The sequence below is a fragment of the Chelmon rostratus genome, chromosome 12 (genome assembly GCF_017976325.1).
Source record: "Chelmon rostratus isolate fCheRos1 chromosome 12, fCheRos1.pri, whole genome shotgun sequence".
Taxonomy (NCBI): Eukaryota; Metazoa; Chordata; class Actinopteri; order Chaetodontiformes; family Chaetodontidae; genus Chelmon; species Chelmon rostratus.
This window is the reverse complement of record NC_055669.1, coordinates 27,286,012-27,308,382: the sequence shown is the minus strand read 5'-3', so window position 1 is coordinate 27,308,382 and position 22,371 is coordinate 27,286,012. Positions and strand designations below refer to the sequence as shown.

General features: G+C 44.1%; 3 protein-coding genes across 3 annotated transcripts; 2 read left to right on the top strand and 1 right to left on the bottom strand.

Annotated features, from left to right (window-relative positions):
- The first annotated feature begins 2,679 nt into the window (after positions 1-2,679).
- Positions 2,680-5,229, top strand: LOC121614651 (dnaJ homolog subfamily C member 5-like). Its single transcript, XM_041948637.1, has 4 exons — positions 2,680-2,786; positions 2,994-3,207; positions 4,406-4,580; positions 5,132-5,229. Exons 1-4 carry the CDS (start codon positions 2,680-2,682, stop codon positions 5,227-5,229), a joined length of 594 nt encoding a protein of 197 aa, XP_041804571.1.
- Positions 5,230-7,581: 2,352 nt separating this feature from the next.
- On the top strand, positions 7,582-16,290 carry LOC121614650 (E3 ubiquitin-protein ligase TRIM63-like). The gene is made up of 9 exons (XM_041948636.1): positions 7,582-7,770; positions 8,584-8,756; positions 10,562-10,736; positions 11,443-11,538; positions 12,434-12,667; positions 13,173-13,195; positions 13,273-13,397; positions 14,986-15,263; positions 16,025-16,290. Exons 1-9 carry the CDS (start codon positions 7,651-7,653, stop codon positions 16,100-16,102), a joined length of 1,302 nt encoding a protein of 433 aa, XP_041804570.1. The 5' UTR covers positions 7,582-7,650; the 3' UTR covers positions 16,103-16,290.
- Positions 16,291-17,503: 1,213 nt separating this feature from the next.
- LOC121615364 (corticoliberin-1-like) lies at positions 17,504-17,956 on the bottom strand. The gene has a single exon (XM_041949697.1). The coding sequence runs from the start codon at positions 17,954-17,956 to the stop codon at positions 17,504-17,506; it is 453 nt and encodes a 150-aa protein (XP_041805631.1).
- Between the last annotated feature and the right edge of the window lie 4,415 nt (positions 17,957-22,371).

Sequence of the window (22,371 nt, the reverse complement as noted above, 5' to 3'; positions counted from 1 at the left end):
ACTTTTCAGTGTCTGTTCGTTTGTTTCGACTGACACCTCTGAGCCCCCCCCCCCCGTCCCTAACTTACCCGGTTGCCATGGCGACCTCCCTCCCCGTCACAATGTGTCCATCGGAGCGCCTCAGTGAAACCTGAGCAGGCGTGGCGGCTCGTGGTCATCTGAGCTGAGCGGCTGCTGAATGTTTGATGGAGGCTGTCAGAGATCCCCTCAGCCACAGTTAGACTACAAACACCTGAACAGGTAGACGGCAGGTAGACGGCAGGTAGACGGCAGGTAGACGCTCCGTCAGGACCCTCTGAGGCTTCAACAGGCTTCGACTGCAGGTACACGCTCCCTCTGCAACACTGAACTGCTCTTTAACTTATTTACTTCGTCTTTATTTCCTTTACAGGTAGAAAAATAGTTTTCCAACCTGTGTGACATCATCATGTGTCTCTCCTCTGTCCACTGAAAAACACGTATCTCCAAAGTGTCCAACCCTGTAGGAACAAAAGAAAAACAGTTTCCTCTGCGTCTGTGACTGTTTTAGGATGGAAGGATTTTACTGCAGACCATCGTTCCAGAATACTTCTTGTACTTCAGTTTTTTCTAAAAATGTAAAAATCATCAAACAGATACGTGGTTTTCTTCTTCTTGACTTTTTATTCAATGAATTTAAACATTTTCATAAAATACAAGAAAAAGAAACACGAAGAATGAAAGTAACACAGTGTGGGTGCACACAGCTTAAATAATGTTGGTATAATATGCTGGATGTCCATTAGTGTCCAGAGGTCACAGGAAGACGGCGTCCTCTTCCACCGAACGTCGCTCCTCTAGATCTCCATCACGAAGACTTCTTTAATCCTGTCCGTCCAGTGTTTGAGGCTCAGGTTTGTAGTCTTTTTCACCAGCGGAACATATTTTCCTCCTCGTGTAGAACTGCTGTCTCCAGCGCCGCTGCTCTCTCTGATGGTTTACTTTAAACGTGGGCAGTTCATGAACGAACCATCACATTTTTCTCTGCACTTCTTTGAGCTTGTGGAAGAACGTCGTGTTCCTCCGTGAGTCCAGGTCGCTCTCGGCTCTTGTATAGTTTGGAAAGAGTTTTCTTGCTGCTGTTCATGGGCTTCAGTCAAAATATCTACCGCTGCATTGCCCTCTTCGGATATTTCTGATTTGATCTTTTTTTCGTATTAATCTCTGACTTTATCTAAAGAAATCATCTTCGCGAGCCCGTGTGCACACTGCTGTTAGTAGACCCTCATCCCACCACTGTCTGAATCCCACAGCACTAATTCCCAGCTTGAGTTTGGGGTCAAATTGATATTTTAATGCCTCCCTCCATATTGAACTCTTTACACTTTCGCCCCAAAATCATTGATGAAACTAGATTAGATCAGATTTGTTTGATAATTTAATTCTTGCTTTCTTCTAGTTGCTATGTCTTTCCATCTTGCCTGGTATAAAGGTCAGCATCCACATACTAGGATTTCACTTCGGCTGCATAAAAACATCTCAGGTTAGACAGGAACATTCAGCTGATCCAGACCTGACCACTGCAGGTCCAAACCAATATAGATCTCCATTAGTTTAAGAGCCAAACGATGTTTCTGGAATCACATGGACACAACGTAGGTGGAAGGACCAGATTTAGACTTGGAGACACAGTAGAAGGTAAGATGAAATTATTCTCTCTCAACACGAAACAGAGTCGCAGAAAACTAAAACTACTGAGAGGCTGAAAAATCCTCAAACTGCTAACTGTTGGTCAAAGAACGCAGCATATACCGAGACAAAGAGCTACGACCATCCGGCAGCAGGCCTGCTGGTATAAAGTACTGATGAGGATCCTTCTCAGGTGTACCGCTCTCCTACCGTGAAGACCAGTCGACTCAATGGAGAGAACCAAAACACAACATGTACACAGATTCTGGACCTGTGGAAACATCAGTAAACCAGAATCCGTCAGGTTTCTGTGCCAGCGATCATTGAGCTCTTTGAATTTGCAGAATTGTCCTTCAGTAGGAAATGTTCATGTTCAAGCAGGTTTTCCACAAACCTGATTACAGACTGACCCTCTGACACCCTGCCTGTGGGTGTTAGTGAGCAGCTTCTTCAGCCTTGATTCTGCCTGGTTCGCTCTGGATTGATATGGATATGACTCTGCAGACACTGGACTCCCCATTTTTTGTGTCAAATGATGGTTCTGCTTGACGACGCTGTTAGTCCCGCCCACAGCTCAGATTGGCTAATCGTTAGCCCCCTTCAGCGCTCATGGGATAGATTTTTTCAGTGTGTTCCAGTGTGGGTGTCAAGGTTCAAAGGTCTGGAACCAGGCAAACATTATTGACGTGTGTTAATCACTTTATCTGTTGGACTACGACTTGGATGTTGATGTAAATACACATTTCAAATCAGAAATTGTTAATTAGCTCTTATCAGAGTTAAATAACTCTGATAAGTCGTGAAAAGTGGATTTCACGCCTCTTTATGTTTGGAAAATGCATCACCTGAAGAGCGTGTTTTTCTTTGATCCACCTTCCTTGGCGGCCACGTTTGTCAGTTTGATTTGTGCCGGTCCAGTTTATCCAGTCTGTAGCTGTATCGCCCCCTGGTGGACAGTCTGTACTGTATGTTCAGCAGAAAGATGTGACCAGAGTCCTGACTGACAGGTGTCCATCTGTGACAGGTGTCAGGATGTCTGACGGGAGGCAGCGAACCTTGTCCACCTCTGGAGAGTCTCTGTATCAGGTCCTGGCTCTGGAGAAAGGCTGCAGCCATGACGACATCAAAAAGTCCTACAGGTAAGACCACAACAGCCCCGCCCACTCACCTGCACCAGGTGATCAGTCAGCTAAAAACAGCCTGTCTCATCCGGTCTGTAGTCCGATCACATGTTTATTGAACTGATTCCACAAAGCTAAACATTAAAAGGCCCTTTTTCTAGCTTTTTCCAGAGCTTTCAAATACAGTAAGTGATGCGTGTTAACATGGAGGCCTGTGTGTGACAGGAAGCTGGCACTGCGGTATCATCCCGATAAGAACCCGGACAACCCGGAGGCGGCGGAGAAGTTTAAGGAGCTGAACAGTGCTCACGCTGTCCTGTCCGACCTCACCAAGAGGAACATCTATGACTCGTACGGGTCTCTGGGACTCTACGTGGCCCAGCAGTTCGGAGAAGACAACGTCAACACCTACTTCATGCTGTCCACCTGGTGGGCCAAGGTGGGCGGGCCTTACCTGTCTGTGTCTGTGACTCTGTAACTGCGTTTAAATGATGGTGGAGCCGTTTTTCCACCAGTTTAGTGTAATCTGTCACTGAGGGTCAGCTTTGTTAAACCGCAGTGTGTACAGTGTGTTCTTCGTGTTCATGCCTCTACAAGCAGTTTGTCATGTGTGTGTTTGTCGTGTGTGTAGTTCTGTGTTTGTTCAGTAACAACCTGTGTGGGTGTGGATGGACCTGACGTCTGGGCCTCCAAAGACTCCCGATCTCCATCTTCAGATTCAAGTTGCAGGAGTTGTGCAGATTAGATGTGGTCAGGTCTCAGTCCTGGAGCTTCGTTAAAATTGGACGGTGACTCACAGCTAATATGCTACGTTAGCTTCCTCTGTTTTGATCTCTGCGGCTCTCCGTCCACAGAGCTCAGCTGTTCAACATTTAGCCTGCTGCTCTTTGTATTCATTCTCAGCGGTTTCACTGAACCTGCAATAGTTCGTCAGATGTTTAACTCGATGTGCGAGTTCGCTGGTTTGTCATCAGGCCCTTTGCCTCTGACTGAGTCGCTTTGGTGGACGGGTCTTTATTACTCTGGTGTGTTGTTGGTGTTTACTGGTCTGGTGTAAAACCTGTGTGACACAGCTAGAGATCAATTCAATTCAATTCACTTGAATTCAATTCAACTTTATTTATATAGCACCAAATCACAACCGAAGCTGTCTCAGGACACTTTTCACACCGAGCAGGTACAGACCAAAGTCTTTATCGACAGAGACCCAACAGTTCCCTCGTAAGCAAACACCTGGTGATCAAACAAATAATCAATCAGTCAGTTGATAGAAAAATCTAAATTCTAGCTCTCCTGATAATCTCTGAACTGTTTAAGATAAAACAAGATTTTTAAAATTGGCAGTTTTGAGTTTTCTGGCACTTTATCGGCCAATAGATCAATGAACCGATGACTGACCTCTGTGTTAGACGCCTTGTGCTCATTTTGGATGTTGGAAGATAGAAATAACGTTTGATTGATTGATTGATTGATTGATGACAATCATCAGCAGATTAATCAGTAATAATGTTGGTGTTCAGGATGTCAGGATGCATCATGGTTTTCAAACACAGGATCTATCAGGGTGGCGGGGTTTCGTTTCAGTTGTGGTTCTGGTCTCCAGGATCCTGATCCTGTACCTCTTGGTCGTCTCTCAGGGTCTGTTTGCGGTGTGCGGGATCCTGACCGGATGTTACTGCTGCTGCTGTCTCTGCTGCTGCTGTAACTGTTGCTGTGGGAAACTCAAGCCGACTCCCACAGGTGAGGGGGCGGAGCCGGACTACGTCTCCCCTGACGACCTGGAGGAGGAGATACGCAACGACCCCGACAACGGTGAGACAGGAAGTTCTGAGCTTTTATTTTGACATTCACAGAGGTGTTTCAGAAGCTGCTGCATTACAGTCAATCATTCAGTGGAAGCAGGTCATCTGTCTCCGAATAATTTATTGATCAAATGTTGCTGTCAATCATTTCTGTCATATCTGAGACAATAATGGTAACATTTGGTATGTCGTGCAGAGCTGCACCTTCACTGACGGATTAAGATTGAGGTACAGATTAAGGGGAACCAGTGAGGCACTGGTTAAAACTGCACACCCATAAACACAAACACTTTAAGGTGTTTTAAACCATGAAAACTGCTTCATATAATCAGTCCGTGTTTCCGTTAATGTGTCCCAAACCTGTTTAATATCTGAGTACTGATTAAAATGAAGTCTTTCAGAGTCCGACCGTAAACCAAAATCCCTGAACCTTAATAACTCCTTGAGTTCATGATTCGTGGATTTTCCCCTCAGACTTTAGAACCACGTGCAGCCTGTGGACGCCAGCGGACATCAGCTATAAAGGCCAGAAGATAAAAACGTCTCTTTTGTCTTCTGCAGACGTTGAAACTCCGATCGTTCAGCAGCCGACGAACGCCAGCGAGAAAACTCAGCTGATCACTGACGGACAGCGCAGATATGGAGACACCTACACATGAAGCCCACAGGAAACAGGAAACGCATCACTGCTTCACTGAAAGTCATTTAACTTAGAGACAACAATAAGCGGCTGAGACGTGAAGCCGGCAGGTGAGTGCAGGTGGATCAGCTCACTGCAGCACTACAAACACATCAGATCTCTTCAACTCTTCACACAACAAAAGTCAAAAGTCAAAGCTGAATTAGAGTCGATTCGATGTCGAAGCAACAGTCTGGCCTCTCCGGAGTCACGTGGATCAGGTCTGTTTCATCACTGAGTCCAGTTCACAGATACACGATGGGGCCAAAAGTATGTGGACACCTTCGTACCATTACTGTTGACTCTGAGTCAGACGATAAAACCCCAAAGTCCCTCCAAATTCTACTTTTATCTTGTGCAGACCAGATCCAGAACCAGATCCACGTCTTGTTTAATCTACATGCAGGAGAGCAGCATGCATGGCTTGTGTGTACAAGATCCTGGAAAATAAAAAATATTTTGTATCATGATCAAGTTCATAACAAAAAAAACCTTTCCAAATCATGAAAAGATTCAAACTGTCGTATTTTGGCCTGTCAGGGGCTCCATAGATTCCCAAACTGCCAGACTGTTGCTTTAATGATTACATCTAATAAACTGCAGAATTATTACATTTATTAAACTACAGCTCTGATTGGTTGTTTGAAGTCGACTCAGTGAGTGATGGCGGAGAGGCGGAGTTTAAAGCAGCAGGATTACACCTTCAGACTGTTCGCACACCAGTTATATATAAAGGTTATCGTTGAATATTTTGTAAACTTAGACTACAATCCTGCTAACATTAGTATAGATCTCATCTGTTGTCACATGTGTTGATGTAAATAATGTTTTGCTTTGTTTTCTTTGTGTATGAAGCTTCATGGTGATGAAAAATAAATCTGTTGGGGCAACACCTGTGATGATGTCACGTGATTCCGCTCTGACCTGCAGGGGGCGCTGCTCTAACAGAGCGAAGACTAAAAACACACTCGAGTTTCAAGTTTCCCGTTTGTTTCTTGTCATTCTTCCATATTCAGAGAACATGTGGTTCCTCACAGGCCCCAGCGCTGCTGCGCGAAGAACCAGAAGAATAAGAAATACAGCAGAACAAAGTGGGATATACATAACATAGAACAGAAACACACATAACATAGAACAGAAACACACATAACGTAGAACAGAAACACACATAACATAGAACAGAAACACACATAACATAGAACAGAAACACACATAACATAGAACAGAAATACACATAACATAGAACAGAAACAGACATAACGTAGAACAGAAATATACATAGTTATATAAGTACAGTAAGTTGTAATAATGACGTAAATAGAATAGAAATGCTGTTTTTACAATACAGCCAATAACCTCAGCAGTGGGGATGGACAGGTGATGATGGACAGGTGGTGATGGACAGGTGGTGATGAGCAGGTACAGTGTCAGCAGTATAGTTTATGTACATGCGCAAGAGAAACAATATAAAATATACCAGAATAATAGAACAGAAGGGTACAATGTACACGACAGTACATGATGGATAATCAGTGCCTCAGTGCTCGCTGTCACATCAACTTCATATTAAGCTCATAAACTTCAGAATCATGTGATTAAAAACAGTTTGAATACTGTCTGTGTGTACAGGTGTGAATACTGCAGTACATGTCAGAGGGAAACTGTGTACTTTTACTGCACTACATGTCAGAGACGTTTGAATCTGAATATCAAAGCGACTTTCAGGCCTTTTTGTCTTCTGACCTCTTTTATAAAATCATGTTTCACAGTTAAATAAACTTTTCTCCTCCAAACTTCTCACATTTCATTTCAATAACTGTTCAAATGATCAATAGTTTGATGAGGAGTCCAGAAACTGAGGACAGGGTTGTGTATCAGAACTGTTTTTTCTTCTTTCCACGAATCATCTGACGACCCCTCCGACTGATCTGCTGACCCTCTGGAGGTAGTTTTACTGTACTTTAACTACATGAAGCTGAGGTGCTACTGTACTTTTACTACGATAGAATTTTAAAAGCAGGACTTTTCAGGACACCAGCAGGCGGCGCTGCAGCCTCCCCCTGACTCTGATCCTGTGCACTGTCTCTTTAATAAACTCTGGAATGCTGAACCCCCCCCCCACACACACACACACACACACACATGCTGTGTCATTGTGTCAGGCCTTCTTGTGACCTTTGACATATAAGGGCATGTCGGCACGGCAACGGCTGACGTCTGTCCGTCTAAAAACAGACCGAGTTCCTCACTGAGTCGTCCACAGACCTTCAGCGCTCCTTTCGGCTTCTTTGTGCTTATTTCTTGGTTTAGTTTAATCTGGTGGACACGTCCCTGTCCTCCCCGTCCTCCCTGTCCTCCCCATCCTCCCCGTCCTCCCCGTCCTGCCGTGTCTCTCGGCGTCATGGAGAGTCTGGAGAAGCAGCTCATCTGTCCCATCTGTCTGGAGATGTTCACCAAGCCGGTGGTCATCCTGCCCTGCCAACACAACCTCTGCCGCAAGTGTGCCAACGACGTCTTTCAGGTGAGGACACACACAGGTGAGGAAGACACTTAAAGAGACAGTGCACCTGAAAGCTGCTTCTCCTCTGAATGTTAAAAAGTCTTCTTGTTGATGCGTTCAAGGACACTTTGACACCTGAACAAAGAACTGTTTCTTTATTTCTTATTGAGGAAAAACGTAAAATGGAACGTGTGTAATATTTCTTTTTATCAGTGGCATAAAGAAAGACCTGATAGTACACAGCAGTACTTCAGACTGTACATCAAACAGCAGTAATCACAGTATAACAGGAGTTCAGTATGAACCGGACCGGACGTCTTCATCGTTCGGTTTGACTGAATCACTTTAAAGAGTCTTTGATGAAGAGTTTCTGTGATTTCCAGGCAAGTTAAATAACATTAAAACATTGTAATAACAGGCAGCGAGGAAGAACTTCTTCTTCAGTGTAGAAATACTCTGTCATGCATTCAAAACTTGATTTAGTAACAGCACAGAAGTATTGTCATCTAAATATACTTCAAACAGGATGAAGTACAGGCTCGTGTCAGAGTGACAGAGTGGATCATCACTTTAAAGCTGCAGCTGGTAAATGTGGAGCTGATTTAAACCACTTAAATCAATTGTTGTGAATATTAGTGAGATTTAGATTCAGTAATCTGGAAACAGATCAATGTCGATAAAGTACAAAGCAGAAGAAAAACACAAAAGTAGTAGTACCAACGTACTGAGTCTGATCAGAACGTCACCGTTCACGTCAACATTTCACTTCAAACTTTAGAAAACTGATTTCATCGGGACAAAAAAACATGTGTCTGATGCCCCGCCCCCCTGCAGGCGTCCAATCCCTACCTGTCGACGAGGAGCGGCTCCACAGTGACGTCCGGCGGTCGTTTCCGCTGCCCGTCCTGCCGACATGAGGTGGTTCTGGATCGACACGGAGTGTACGGATTGCAGAGGAACCTGTTGGTGGAGAACATCATCGACATGTACAAGCAGGGAAACAGCAGGTAACACACACACACACACACACACCTGTACACACGCCTGTGCATATGCCTGTGCACACACCTGTACACACCTGTACACACACCTGTACACACACCTGTACACACGCCTGTACACACACCTGTACACACACCTGTACACACACCTGTACACACACTGAACACTTCACCTAAAAACAGGTGTAAAATGTGTTTGGTTTGTGAAACTGGCTTTTATTTTGGTAGTTTTTTAGTTAGATCTTATTTTATTGGTGCAAAAACAAAACAGCAGTGACTTTACAGATATAAGAATGACCGAAACAAGGATGCGGACAGAGAGGAAACACGATGATGTACAGAATTAAACACCTACATGAAACTAACAAGGCTCATTCCTTTCCTCACTCAAGCCAGCGATAAGCACTCAACAGGTTACTTCCTTCAAGATAAAAGCATTTCTTGTTAACGTGTTCATAGTAATACTGAGTTATTACTATTAGCAGGTAACATACTGGAGGTAAATAACATTTCCTTTCAAACTTTATTAAACTAAAAAGATGAATTACATTCTTCAATAACCTTAAACCAAACGATTCATAACAGTTTGAGAGCTGTGACCTGAACCCAGCTGGGAGATCCAGACCTGATCAGTCTGGATTTCACAGCTGACTGCTTTTCACAAGTTAACGTTAATTCACAAGATGTCAAAAAGAAACTTTGTGTGTTCTCTGATGTACCGTTAGCGGGCGTCTGTCCTGTGCCTGGCTGTGTGAATCCAGCCTCCTGCCAGGAAAGGTTCAGATACATCCAGGTGTTCTGACGGTCCCCTCTCGCTGACTGAAGCACCATGGTGTTATTTCAGCTTCGAAGTCCACTTCCTGTTTTCTCAGATCCACATACCAGCGTGTGAGCGCCTTAATATCTTTCATGTAGTTCTAAATAATCTTAATTATTATTTTAATTGTGGTGAAAACTGGCCCAGTTTGGTGGGGACTGTTGAAAACTGGGACATTATGGTGCAGATGTTTGTCAGGACTTGGGACACAGAGGACATCTGGTCACTGTAGCTTGGATTTGCCTTCTAAATTCTGTTAGCTTAGCATTAGCCTCTGGGTTTTGTTATCTTAACAGTAGCCTCTAGGTTCCATGACATCAGAGTTTCCCGCTGATCCCAGTGTTTGTGCTAAGCTAGGCTAACATGTAGCCTACTGGGCACACAGGGATTCAACTGATCTGCATGTTTGAATGTTGGTCAACAGGATGTTTACAGTGGTTCCGATGACGGTGACAGGTGTGCTTTAGCTGTTAGCAGTTAGCTGTGATACTATTTTTAAATGTAGGTCAGTGAGACATTAGCTCGGCTATTTCAGTGACGTCGTGGACGAGCTGATCAACATGTCCAACACAAACAGCAGGAAACTCTTCAGCTGTCGCATTTCTGATTTTTAATGTAGGAAAATATTTTCACTTTACAAGTCTGTCTCTCTGTCTGTCTGTCTCTCTCTCTGTCTCCCCGTCTGTCTGTCTGCCTCTCTGTCTGTCTGTCTCTCTCTCTGTCTCCCCGTCTGTCTCTCTGTCTGTCTCCCTGTCTGTCTGTCTGCCTCTCTGTCTGTCTGTCTCTCTCTCTGTCTCCCCGTCTGTCTCTCTGTCTGTCTCCCTCTCTGTCTCCCTCTCTGTCTGTCTGCCTCTCTGTCTGTCTCCGTGTCTGTCTGTGTCCCTGTCTGTCTCCCTCTCTGTCTCCCTGTCTGTCTCCGTGTCTGTCTCCGTGTCTGTCTGTGTCCCTGTCTGTCTCCCTGTCTGTCTGTGTCCCTGTCTGTCTCCCTGAGCAGCAGACCTGTTCCAGAGGTGAAGCCAGTCCAGCCGATGTGTGAGGATCATGAAGAAGAGAAGATCAACATCTACTGCGTCACCTGCAGCGTTCCCACCTGTTCTCTCTGTAAAGTTTTTGGAGCTCATAAAGACTGTGAGGTCGCTCCACTGGACAGCGTCTTCCAAACACAGAAGGTGTCTCACTCCACGTCACCACAGACAGGTTTATATAGCAGACAGGTTTACAACAATGTTAGCTGAATTAAAGGACAGAAAACTCCCTGATTCCTGACAGCGGGGGCTGGGGGCCAGGGCCACGCCATCCAGAGTATCTGTATCTGTGAGTTTCTAAGGTCTTTAGAGTACTGGACTGTACCTGCAGAGAGTTAAAGGTCATGTTTGGCTTCTTTGGGCTTCATCGTGTGAAGGGTGACTGTAAAGTTCTGGGAGTTGTGTTCGGGTGCTGACGGTGGTTTTGGTTCCATACTAGCCCGTTGACCAACTGGATCCTGAAGAGTTTTTGTTGAGATCAGGACTCATTCATTGGTAGCTGAACTGTGGGTTTGTATTGAGCGCTGACGGCCTCCTTGATGGAGGTCTCGTTCAGTACCTAGTTATTATAAATTTTTTCTATACACATAATATATCTTTATTTAAAAGCCCAGCCCCCACAGTGTCTGCTTAGGAAAATGATGCCCATTAGACAAATGTAGTTGACACCTGCAGTTCAGGAGCCTTGTGACTGTCTGACCACTAGAGGGCGCACAGAGCTGAACCAATCAGCTTCTCTGACAGACGCTTTGACTGTAAAGAAACATGACAGGAGTTTTCTCCACCAATGAGTTCTAAGAATCTGTGTGTGTGTGTGTGTGTGTGTGTGTGTGTGTGTGTGTGTGTGTAGGCGGAGCTCACTGACTGTATCTCCATGTTAGTTGGGAACAATGAGAGGATTCAGGCCATCATCAGTCAGCTGGAGGAAACCTGCAAAGCCGTCGATGTGAGTCCATCAACCATCGAACACTTACTGAAATACAACCTTCCTCCCTGACGACCCCCTGCGAGTCTGCGGTGTCTTTTCTGCCCTCTGCCTGGACTTTCTTTATTATCTGTGCATTTATTATATTTCTTTATTTTGCTGTGCTCGGCACGTTTCTGGGCTGCGGCGGGTCTGTAGCTGCCGGCCAATAACAACGTGCAGGTGAGGTCACGACTTTATAAAAGGTAGCGAGCAGGTGCCAAGAGGAAGCTATGAGAATAGGAGACACAGAGCTGAACAAACGTTGAGAAAGATGAAGGTGTGAACCATCATGACTGATGTTAGCCTAGCAATGCTAACTTTCTACTGAAGTTCAGCAGGTTGGCTGCTCGCCCCGAACACACTGCAATGATTTATTGTTGCTTTCACAATTACGCAGAAGGAAGCAAACAGAGAAGTGTCCAGAGAAGAAGACCTGCTGAGCAGCAAACAGCGGGCGGACTCAGAGTCCAGCTGCTGAACAGAGAGCAGCAGTTAGCAGCTGGAGGAGACCAAACACAGAGCTCAAAGAGAGAGAATACTGGCCTGAGTGAAACACGACTTCACATCAGTCATCATGTTGTTCTGGAGCTGAAATAAACTCTGCTGCTTTTTTTTATGTCTTCTCCTTTTTGCAGCAGATATTATCAGATTTGTTTCATGTGTATTTTTTAAAGAAGAACTGTTGAACTTAAACAACGGGCGTCTTTACATGTGTGACAGCTCTGTTCATTCTCTGTACTCTCTTGTCTTTGTGCTTGTTTTATTGTATTTGTGTTCACTGTGTAAACTCTCCTGTATACTGAACACTGTGTATGGAGAGAATGACCATGAATTGTACCTCGTACCTGACAGGAGGTTACCTTTGTGTTTTCAGGAGAACGGACGCAGACAGAAGTCTAAGTTGTGCGAGACGTTCGATCACCTGTTCGCTCTGCTGGAGGAGAGGAAAGGTGAGATGATTCTGAGGATCAGCTCTGAGCAGGAGGAGAAACTCGACTACATCAGAGGTCTGAGGGGGAAGCACACCGAACACCTGGAGAACGCTGCCAAGCTGCTGGAGACCGCCATCCAGACCCTGGACGAGTCCGAGATGGCCGTGTTCCTGCAGGTGAACCTGAACGCACCGTGACGGTTTCAATCATTCTGACTGACAGGAAGTCGTTAAATAAACTGATGCAGTTAATTCTCATCCACAAATGGCTGAGCTGAACCTCATAGTTCACAAAAACACAAAGGTTAGACACATTTTGTGGAAAGCTGAAATAAAATCTAAATCTGAGTATAATAAAAATAAAAGACCTTTTCCTGCTCACACAAAAAGTTCAGACCCTCACCCTCAATCACTAATGATTGTTAAACCGTCCTGTAGTTTCCCCACAGTCACTTGCAGAGTTAGCTTGATTCATTCATCTGGGATGAAGTTATCTTGAATACATTTATTTACAAATAAAGGCAACAAAAGTAGAGAATTCCCGCCATAATCAGCTCTCGCTGGGCTGAGAGCTAAGTGTTAGCATGGAGCTGCAGTCGCTACAATAATGTGTTTAGCAGGTTAGGAACTAAAAAATCCAAATGTGTGTGAGATGAAAGAACTTTTCTCTCTCCTCCCACAGACCACCAAACCTCTGCTCCAGAAGTGAGTGTCAGCCTTTAGTCCAACGTCTCTCTGCAGTAACAGGAAGTGTTACTGAAGTGTTGATGTTTTATCATCAGGATTGTAGAGGGCACCGACACGTCTCACCTGGATAAAATCCAACATGGCTACGAGAACATGGAACATTTCATTGCTAACTTCGATCGTCAGAGGAGAGCGCTGATGACCATCGACTTCATGAAACGTAAGAAACACAGGAAATCTTCATCTGGCTGTCCAATCACAGACAGCACACCTAAATGAAAAAATAAAAAATAAAAAACAAACTCAGGAGGTCATTGGCTGTGTCAATACACAGTGAGATGCTAGCATACAAGATGCAGTAGCGGACAGCAGCATTTAACTGCTTTAAGTGGGTAGAGTGTATGCTAGTGTGCTAATGTGTTAACATGGAGCTTCTATCTTTAAATATAACATTTGCTAACATGCTAGCTGTGAGCTACTATTATTGACCTGTTTGTATGCTAAACTTTTAGCTTTGATAATAGATAGATAATAGATTTTTTTGTTTGCATACTAATGTGTTAGCATAGAGCTAATGTTGCTACAGACCACAGTCACATACTTTTGCCTGATTTGTCATACGCAAGTGTCGACATGGTCTCTGTCATAAACTCTCCTTTTACCAGTTTTATGCCAGAATTTCTGACACAGAAACGCTGTTTAAACCTGGTTTAAGGTTTTAGTCATCAGGTGTCTGGATTTTTAAAAACACAACCTGACTATTGAGACCAACACTTAGCTATCAACAGGTTAGCTGCTGGCTGTTTTTAAACTGCACTCAATAAATAACCTGACTTGACTTAGTGTATTATCAGCTGCTATCGTTTAGCATAATCTATGAATTGTTACAGGTTAATGTGTTATCATGGAACATGCTAACGTGTTAGCATGGAGCTATTATTTTTCAGTATTGTGTACATTAAAACCTTTATTGATCCTGCAGGAAGACTGCTTTGTTGCAGTACAAAAAGCTAAAAAAGTGGGTTTAAAAAACTACAAAGTTACAAACTGCTCTAAAGATGACACAACCACAATACTAATAATAGTAAAAATGTACAAATGGTAAGTAGAATAACAATAATTAATATGCTAGCCTGTTAATGTGTTATCATGGAACATGCTAGCATGTTAGCATGGAGCTATTATGATTCAGTATGGTGCACACTACGCGTGTCACAATTTTGATTCTAAATGGAAAACCGAGTGAAATGAGCTTTCAAATTCTAAATAAAAAGTAAAAAAAATAATAATTCAATCTCGAAATTAAAAGCAGGGTTGGTAATTTGTTCTCGCCACTTCCAGAAGGCACAGCGTAGCTTATGGTTAGCCCGCAGCGGCATCTTTCATCCACAGAGTCAGAGATGTATCCCGTTCTTTGAATGACCATCGCTAACCGCGGCAGCTAGCTCAGTGTTTCTGCCGGTAGCGTTTATCTGTGGCCAAAGATGTTTCACAAAGCTCTGCAGTGAAGATCGCAGCAGGACGTAGCATGAACACGAATCACGGTCTGTACAAAAATGGTGGTCATGTCACAGTGTATACTGTGTAGCTTCTCTTCATAAAGAAGACTTTTACATTTTGAATGAAGAAATGTGATAACTGCTGTCAGGACATGAAATCAATGATCTGTTGATCTGCACAAATCAACCTCTGACAGTCTGAAAACAACAAGGTTCAACCGAACTGAAGCGTGGGTTTGGTCGTTGAGTGTACTGTATGCTAATTTGTTAGCATGGAGCTTCTTTCATAGCACTGTCTTGTCTCATCAGTTGATGAAGACGATGATGATGATGATGATGATGATGAAGCAGTGGAGGTCAGAGGGACGGCAGCAGGAAATCGACTTGAGCAGCAGCAGCAGAGCGTTGCAGGACTCTCAGCCAATCAGCAGCCTCCTGTGTCTCCTGTTCAGCTCTCAGTTCCGCCTCCCCAGAGACCTGCAGAGGCCCCACCCACCACCACCGCGCAGCCCAAAAGCCCCGTCCCCTCAGCAACCAACCATGCCCCGCCCCCTCTGCCACTCCCCACTGCCGGTCCCACCGCTCAGGTATGACATCACGTGCTGCATTCAGGTGCTGCTGGGAAACATTAGACTCCTCAGTCCCTTTGTACACTTTCATTTTAATCAAATTTAAACTGCTGTGTTTGGAGTACGCTGTACTGGCATCTTACCACTAGAGGGTGCGGTTGGTTAAGGACTGGACGAAAGAAGTTTGAGTGTGATGTGGCAATAAACACCATGTATGTATGCAAGATAATAATGAGCTTTTAACACAGCAACCCTCAACATCAGGTACAAATCAACCCCCACCAATAAAGTCTGGTCCAGCAGTGATGCATGTTACCGAGCTAATGCTATTACAAACAATTAATCACTATTATCACTGTATTATTAATAATATTTTAAGTTATGAATCAATGACCACAAACTGCAAAATACTTTAGAGGTTTATGTAAAATTTCTATCTTTTATGTTTATTTAATACACACTCACACGCACTCACACCCACACACACACCCACACGCACACTGACACTGACACACGCACACACACACACGCACACACACACACTGCGCCCAGGCTGCGTGTTCTCAGTTTGTTCATGGAGTCGCAGCAGGTTGTCGGTTAGAATCCCATCATCAGGTTCAACATGTAGAACTTTTCTAACTTGGAACTTTTATTTAGTCACAGATAATAACATGACTTTACTTTATAAGGGATGTATATGTATATATATATATATATATACTGTATGTATTAAAGGACTGATATTTTTCAGATGTAAATGTCCTCTTTTCGTCCTTCAGTCGAATCAGCAGAACGAGTCGGAGGACAAAGATGGACCCAAACACGTCTTCTCCTTCAGTTGGCTCAACCAGAAGTGAAAGCAGTGACGTCCGTCTGTGATCCGCAGAGACACACGACCTGTTTGTCTTTAGTAATTGACGTGAATGGAGGGAATTCGTTGACAGAATTGTCCTCATGCTGTTACACTTTCTTCATCTCAAAGGAGCTTTTAAAGGTGTTTTTAATGAGACGACGTCTGAATTTTAGTTTGCTTCACCGATGTTAAAATGTCAAATAAATTATTGTTTTATTATGAAACTGACCTTCTGGTTTTTTACAGCTATCTGCTTTAAAGGTTTTTCTGTCGCGTGAAGAGAAGGTGACGCCAGACTCCAGCCAATAAAAATCCAGTTTCACCTTCAGCAGAGTGTCTTTAATAATTCAGCACGTGTTACCCAGCGAGCACCTGTCCTTTGACTCTGTAACAGGTTATTGTGGCCTTCAGGTTGTTCCGGTTAAACACTGATGATCAATGGATGAGTCATTACAGGACAGAACTCTAAACAAATACAATACTTCTCATTTATTTCTCATGATCAAACATCATCTGTTTATTGATACAGTATCAGGTGACTGCCAGCTGTTAGTGTATTGGATCATTTTAATTCACCTGTTCATCAGCTGGTCTGAGGCCATGGATGATTTGGGTTCAAAGCAGCAGCAGACGTGACTTTGAGAAGTTTTATTGGAAATGTAAAATGTTCAGATATTCTGTGATCATCACGCAGCACATTTATCACCGACAAAAGCTTCAGCTGAGACAGTCTGACTGTCAGGCACAACAAGAACATCCAGAACAACATCCGACCAATCAAATCTTATTTCACTGTGAACGGGTTCAAGTGTCAGAAAACTAAAAAATAACAAACGTAAAGTAAAATGTATGAAAATAAGATAAATCTGTTATTTCAAATGTTTTCTTACAGTGTAGATTCTTTCTGAAGGTTAAGAAGTAAAAGCTTCGATAATTAAAATGATGGTAATTAATCAGGAAGCAGGTAAATAAATGTTTTTTGATTATTTCTACATTTCAGCAGACAAAGAAATGTAGAAGCAACTTAAGATAAATTCATTTCTTATTTATTATGTGATATATATGATATTTAAGCATTTATTTATTTTTGATGAATAAGTACCACAGGTGGACTGTTAGTGGTCGTCTACAGTGTGCATTGAAAGGAGCTGAAGTGTTGTTTGGTGTCAAAGTTTTTAAAGTAAAAAGTGAAAGCAGTTGAACCGTCAGCTGAAGCTTAAAGAGATGAAAGCTGTGAAATCTTAGTCTCCAGTTTAAAATCCTGTAGGCAGCTGAAGTGTCAGTTTGCATGTAGACACCGAAAGCAGTTGAACCGTCAGCTGAAGTTTCATGCAGATGTTTTTGGAGGCAGCTTGACAATAAAATGATAAAAATACTCGACAGGAAGTGAAAAGTTGGATTTGAGTCATTTCCCAAAGGTGTCCATCATCTTGCGGTTGCTGTCGGCCTGCTGAGCAATCTGCTCGGCTCGGGCCATCTCCAGGACCTCCCGCAGCAGGTGGAAAGTCAGGTCCAGAGATATGGGAGGCTCATCCGACCTCTTCCCCTTCTCCTCCGGCGCCTCCACCTCTTCCTGCCGCTCTGCCCGGGCCTGCAGGGGGCGCTGCGTGAGCCGCACCAGAGCTCGGCTCACGACTGCGGTCGACGAAGAGGAAGAAGGTGAGGAGAGGAGATCCGGAGGGGCAGAGGAGGATCCTCCACCCAGCTGGAGGGAGGACTCATCCCCCCGGCGAAGGAGCAGCGGTCGCGGGAGGAGCGGACGGTGGCTGGTGGGAGCGTCAACGGGTCGACAGTCAGCGGAGCGCGGGAGGAAGGCGCCGAGCAGAGCTGCGACCCACATCACCACATTCAGCTTCATCTCCACTCAGCTTCAGTCTGAAGAACCAAACACAAAAGGCCTTTAAAGGCCTCCTCAGAGTGCCTGAGAAAACGACCCGAGGGATTAAAAATCCCGTTTGACCCTCATTAACATAACGAGGTGATCAGATGCTTTACCTGTTCAGCAGTAGACTGTATGTACGCGCTCCAGATACAAATAAATATCCAGTGTTGATTTAGTGTGTGAATGATAATACACAGTAAATATACATATAGTATCTACGGTGAATACTCTCTATACTGTAAATACTAGATTTTCTACTTCTCTCTCTGCTCTGGACCTTGTGTTGCTAATGCTAACGCATCCTCCTGCGTGCGTTTTATAAAGTTTTATGGTGTTATTAATAGTGACAGTGGTAACTGAGTCTTACATTTAATAGAGTGACGTGAAAACATCGTTCTCTTACCCGATGGTCCTGCAGAGCTGCTGTCCGTCTGTCTGTCTGTCCCTCTGTCTGTCCCTCTGTCTGTCTCTCTGTCCCTCTCTCTGTCTGTCCCTCTGTCTGTCTGTCTATCTGTCTTCATCCACCTGAGCTTGCTCCTCTGCTTCTCTCTTCAGTCAAACAGAAACTCTCGAGCTGTTTCTACTTTATATATCAGTGTGGCTCTGGGGGGGGCTTTGCATGCGCTCAGACTCCTCAGTGTGGATTGGACTGATGATGATGATGATGACGATGATGATGATGAGTCATAAATCGTGCAGCTGTTTGATGTTTATTTCTCTATATTTTTCCTCATTAGGTCAGCTGGTGGCAATCGTCATAATTATTTATCACCTTCGTCATCATCATCATCATCATCATTCCAACATCAAGAAGTCGTTTTCCGTCGGCAGCAGGTAGTTTAAGGTTATTCATAGGATAAAGTCTGTTATCTAAACTTTTCTGTTGTGGTTCAGACAGCAGCTGACTACCTCTTTGTTGGAGGCGAGAGGACGACTTCGATGAAGAAGAAGAAGATGATGATGATGATGTGACCTTTCTCAGCTCAGCTGTGGACTGAATCTCTGACCTTCATCTCCTGCAGAAACAGAAAACATTGTGACATTCAGCAGGACGTTCTCAGGTTTCTGAGTCCGAAGGCGTTTCTACGTCAGACATTTGTTCAACTCGCTTTGCCACCACTGAAGAAAAGAGACGTCGCCTGCCTGCATCAGGAAACCAAACTGGTCTAAAGGGCCGAAACGCTACAAACCATTGTAGCAACTTTGTAGTGAAACTGAAGGATTTCAGACTGAGGCCTTCACTGGGATCACCTGCTGAATACATTTCATCAGGATCATTGAACCTACATGTTCCAGCTTGTGGCCGTCATCCAGGAAGCAGATCCATTTTGTGTTGTGGTCTCAACCAGGGTCATCCGACCAACGTGTTCAGACTCTGAGTCGTATGCGGCCCACAAGACCATTTGATCCAGCCCACGAGGCAACTCATTGATACAAAAACATTCTCTAGAGTGCAGTACTACTTCCCAGCATCAAAGAAAATAGATTAAATAGTGAATGAACACGTAGTGCCCCCCCTCTGGTCCCCAGTAGTGGTTGATATCACATCAATGCAATCATGGAGACTGTCGCTCTTTCCAAGAGAAATGGAAAACGGTTTTTCTTCTGCAAAAGAAGACAAACCAGAGTGTCTTAGTCTTAGTTTCTGGGGACGAGCTCACAGTGATGAAGAAGCTAATCTCCAGAGTCATCACAGCTACAAACATGCTAACCTGGACGAGCTGCAGGACAAATGCTCCTGGATGAAGTTGACGCTCCTCGGTGGAGTTTGATGCTCGACAAGCAGCTTCCACAGACCACGTCCTGACAGAGACGCTGTTCTGCAGGCAGGTTTGTGCTGAGCGAGCTAACAGCTAAGAAGCTAAAACCTCCTTCAGAAGGAGAATCAGTGAAGCAGAGCCAGCCGTCAGAAGCAGCAGACAAAGACAAACTGTCCCAGAGTGTGTCAGCAAGAGATAGAAGCACCTCATCATGGCCCACCGACACGGTCCTTGAGTAAGAGATGTGTTACAGCTGGACATTAAGTGTTCCAGTGTCCCCTTTTGGCCACAGAGCCCGCAGTAAGGGTCCATGTGGATCATCAGATAAGGGGAATACAGAAGGGCTCCGGTCTCAGCTCTGCCCATGAGATCTTACATTTGGTGAGATCCCATTTCATGACCTCCGCCTCTCTTCCTTGTGGGTTCTTACCTGTTCTTGGACCATGTCTCGCCTGTTCCTTGTAGGCCCCCCCTGCCGGAAGTGTGCAGAGCTGAGGCCCTGCTGCCCGGCAATGCAGAGGTTCCTCTTGGTTTACTGGGTCGTCGCCAGAGTCTCTCAGACTTCATAAGACTCTGTGTGTTTTGCTGGAAACCCTCCTCAGCTGATGGAGCTTGTTGGTTTTCCTCTCGATGTTTTGGAGGTGAAGCGCTCGCTGTGGATGAGGGACCGAGGTCCTGAAGAATAATACTTGGAAGGTTTAATTTTCTAAACTTTGACTTAAAATGTCAGAAAATATTTGATTAGAAATTAATTAAAGCAGAAAACGAAGCAGTTTAAGTTATTTGTCATTTAGAATAATAAATTTAAGCTCAGAACATTTTGACAAGTGTCAGGGAAAGACTTTCTGTTCAACATGTTTATTCTTTTCCTCTCCTCTGAAGCTCAGTTTGTGCAGGATTAGATCACAGACACTGGAGACAGAAGCCCTGAAGCGTCTCGACAGTCTGAGCTGGTTTAAAGGTTGATGTGTCAGGAAGCTGCAGATCTGAGGTGGGATTTGTTTCGCTGCTATGACCTCTGACCTTTACATCAGCAAAATCCTCATATTCTGGATTTAAAGACATGAAACACACAAACAGTCAAATCTAAAGTCTAAATCAGTGTTTGCAGCCAGAAATCCTTCATTTATCTAATTTAACTAAGAGTAAAAACACCATTTGGTTTGTTTTATGATTCTCAGTTTCTCTGTTCAGTTATCAGAGTTCATTAACGGGTGAAAGTCTTTTTCTGTCCCACAGAGATCATGAGGAGCTCAGACAGTCTGACATGTGTTTGTAACCGTTCGACTCCTGAACATGAATCTGTGATGAATTTATCAGCGAGTCTCCTGAGGCTGAAAACATCCTCACGTCGTCTCAACGACAGCAACTCGCAGAGGAAAACTGAGGATCAGCTCAGGATATACGAGCTCTGGTGAATCAAAAACCATGTATGTGTAGAAATGTGTTGGAGTTATTAAAGTTCAGAGATTTTGGGTCTCGTTAGCACTGTGGAAGGTTTTCAGCTAACTAATTTTCATGGACTGAATTTATTAAAGTTTTGAACGTGTACACTTCTTTAAATCATATAATTAAAACCCCTAAACCAGCATCCACCTCATTACATTTATATAGTGAGGGATTTGAAGTGAAGATTACCTGAGCAGGTTGAATTTTAATGAATGAATGAATTTATTGATTAAGGCCAAATGTTAGCATGACTTTTGTGTTATTTGGTGAGGTGTGCAGACCCCTGCTGAGGACTTTTTATGACTCTGTGGCAGCCTCCGCTGTCCTCTACGCTGTCGTCTGCTGGGCCCCAGGCAGCACAGAGCGGGACAGGAAGAGACTGAACAAGCTGGTCAGGGGGGGCGGCTGTGTCCTGGGTTCCCCACTGGACTCTGTGGAGGAGGTGGGTGAGGGGAGGCTGCTGGCTGAGCTCACAGCCATCATGAACAACAGCTCTCACCCTCTGCACCGGACTGTAGAGGAGCTGAGCAGCTCCTTCAGTGGCCAACTGAGACCCCCCCAGTGCAGGAAGGAGCGCTACTGCAGGTATGCTGGCTATATTTTGACTAAAATTTATACTTTTACTGCGACTTTGCAGTTCCTGAAAATACTTCATCCAGTAACTTTTCTGGCTGTAAATCAATTGATTTATGTATATGTTTTGTTATATTTTAACAAAAACAATATTTAGTGCAGAATAGTTCCATTATGTGAGTAACAGCGTCTTTATACTAGAACTCAAGTGCAGTGCATGATGAAAAAACCTGCAGGATAGTGGAGCAAATACCTTCTGAGTCATGTGAGGATGATGCTAGAGGCAGCGATGATGAATGGCTGCTAGAAAAAGAAAGATTAGCAAATGCCAGCAGTAGTGACAGTGGAGCTGAGGGAGCTGAGGGAGATGAGGGAGCTGAGGATGCTGAGGGAGCTGAGGATGCTGAGGGAGATGAGGATGCACTATTGCATTGAACAATATTATAGAATATGTTAAAATTTGTTAACACATTAGTTTAACAGCATTTATATAAATTGCTTTATAGTTTTCACATAATATATCATTTTATTCATTGGTGTGTTAAATACATATTTCTTCCGTTGAAATCTCAAACACTGCTGTCCGCCCGAGTGGACATGTGACAAAAT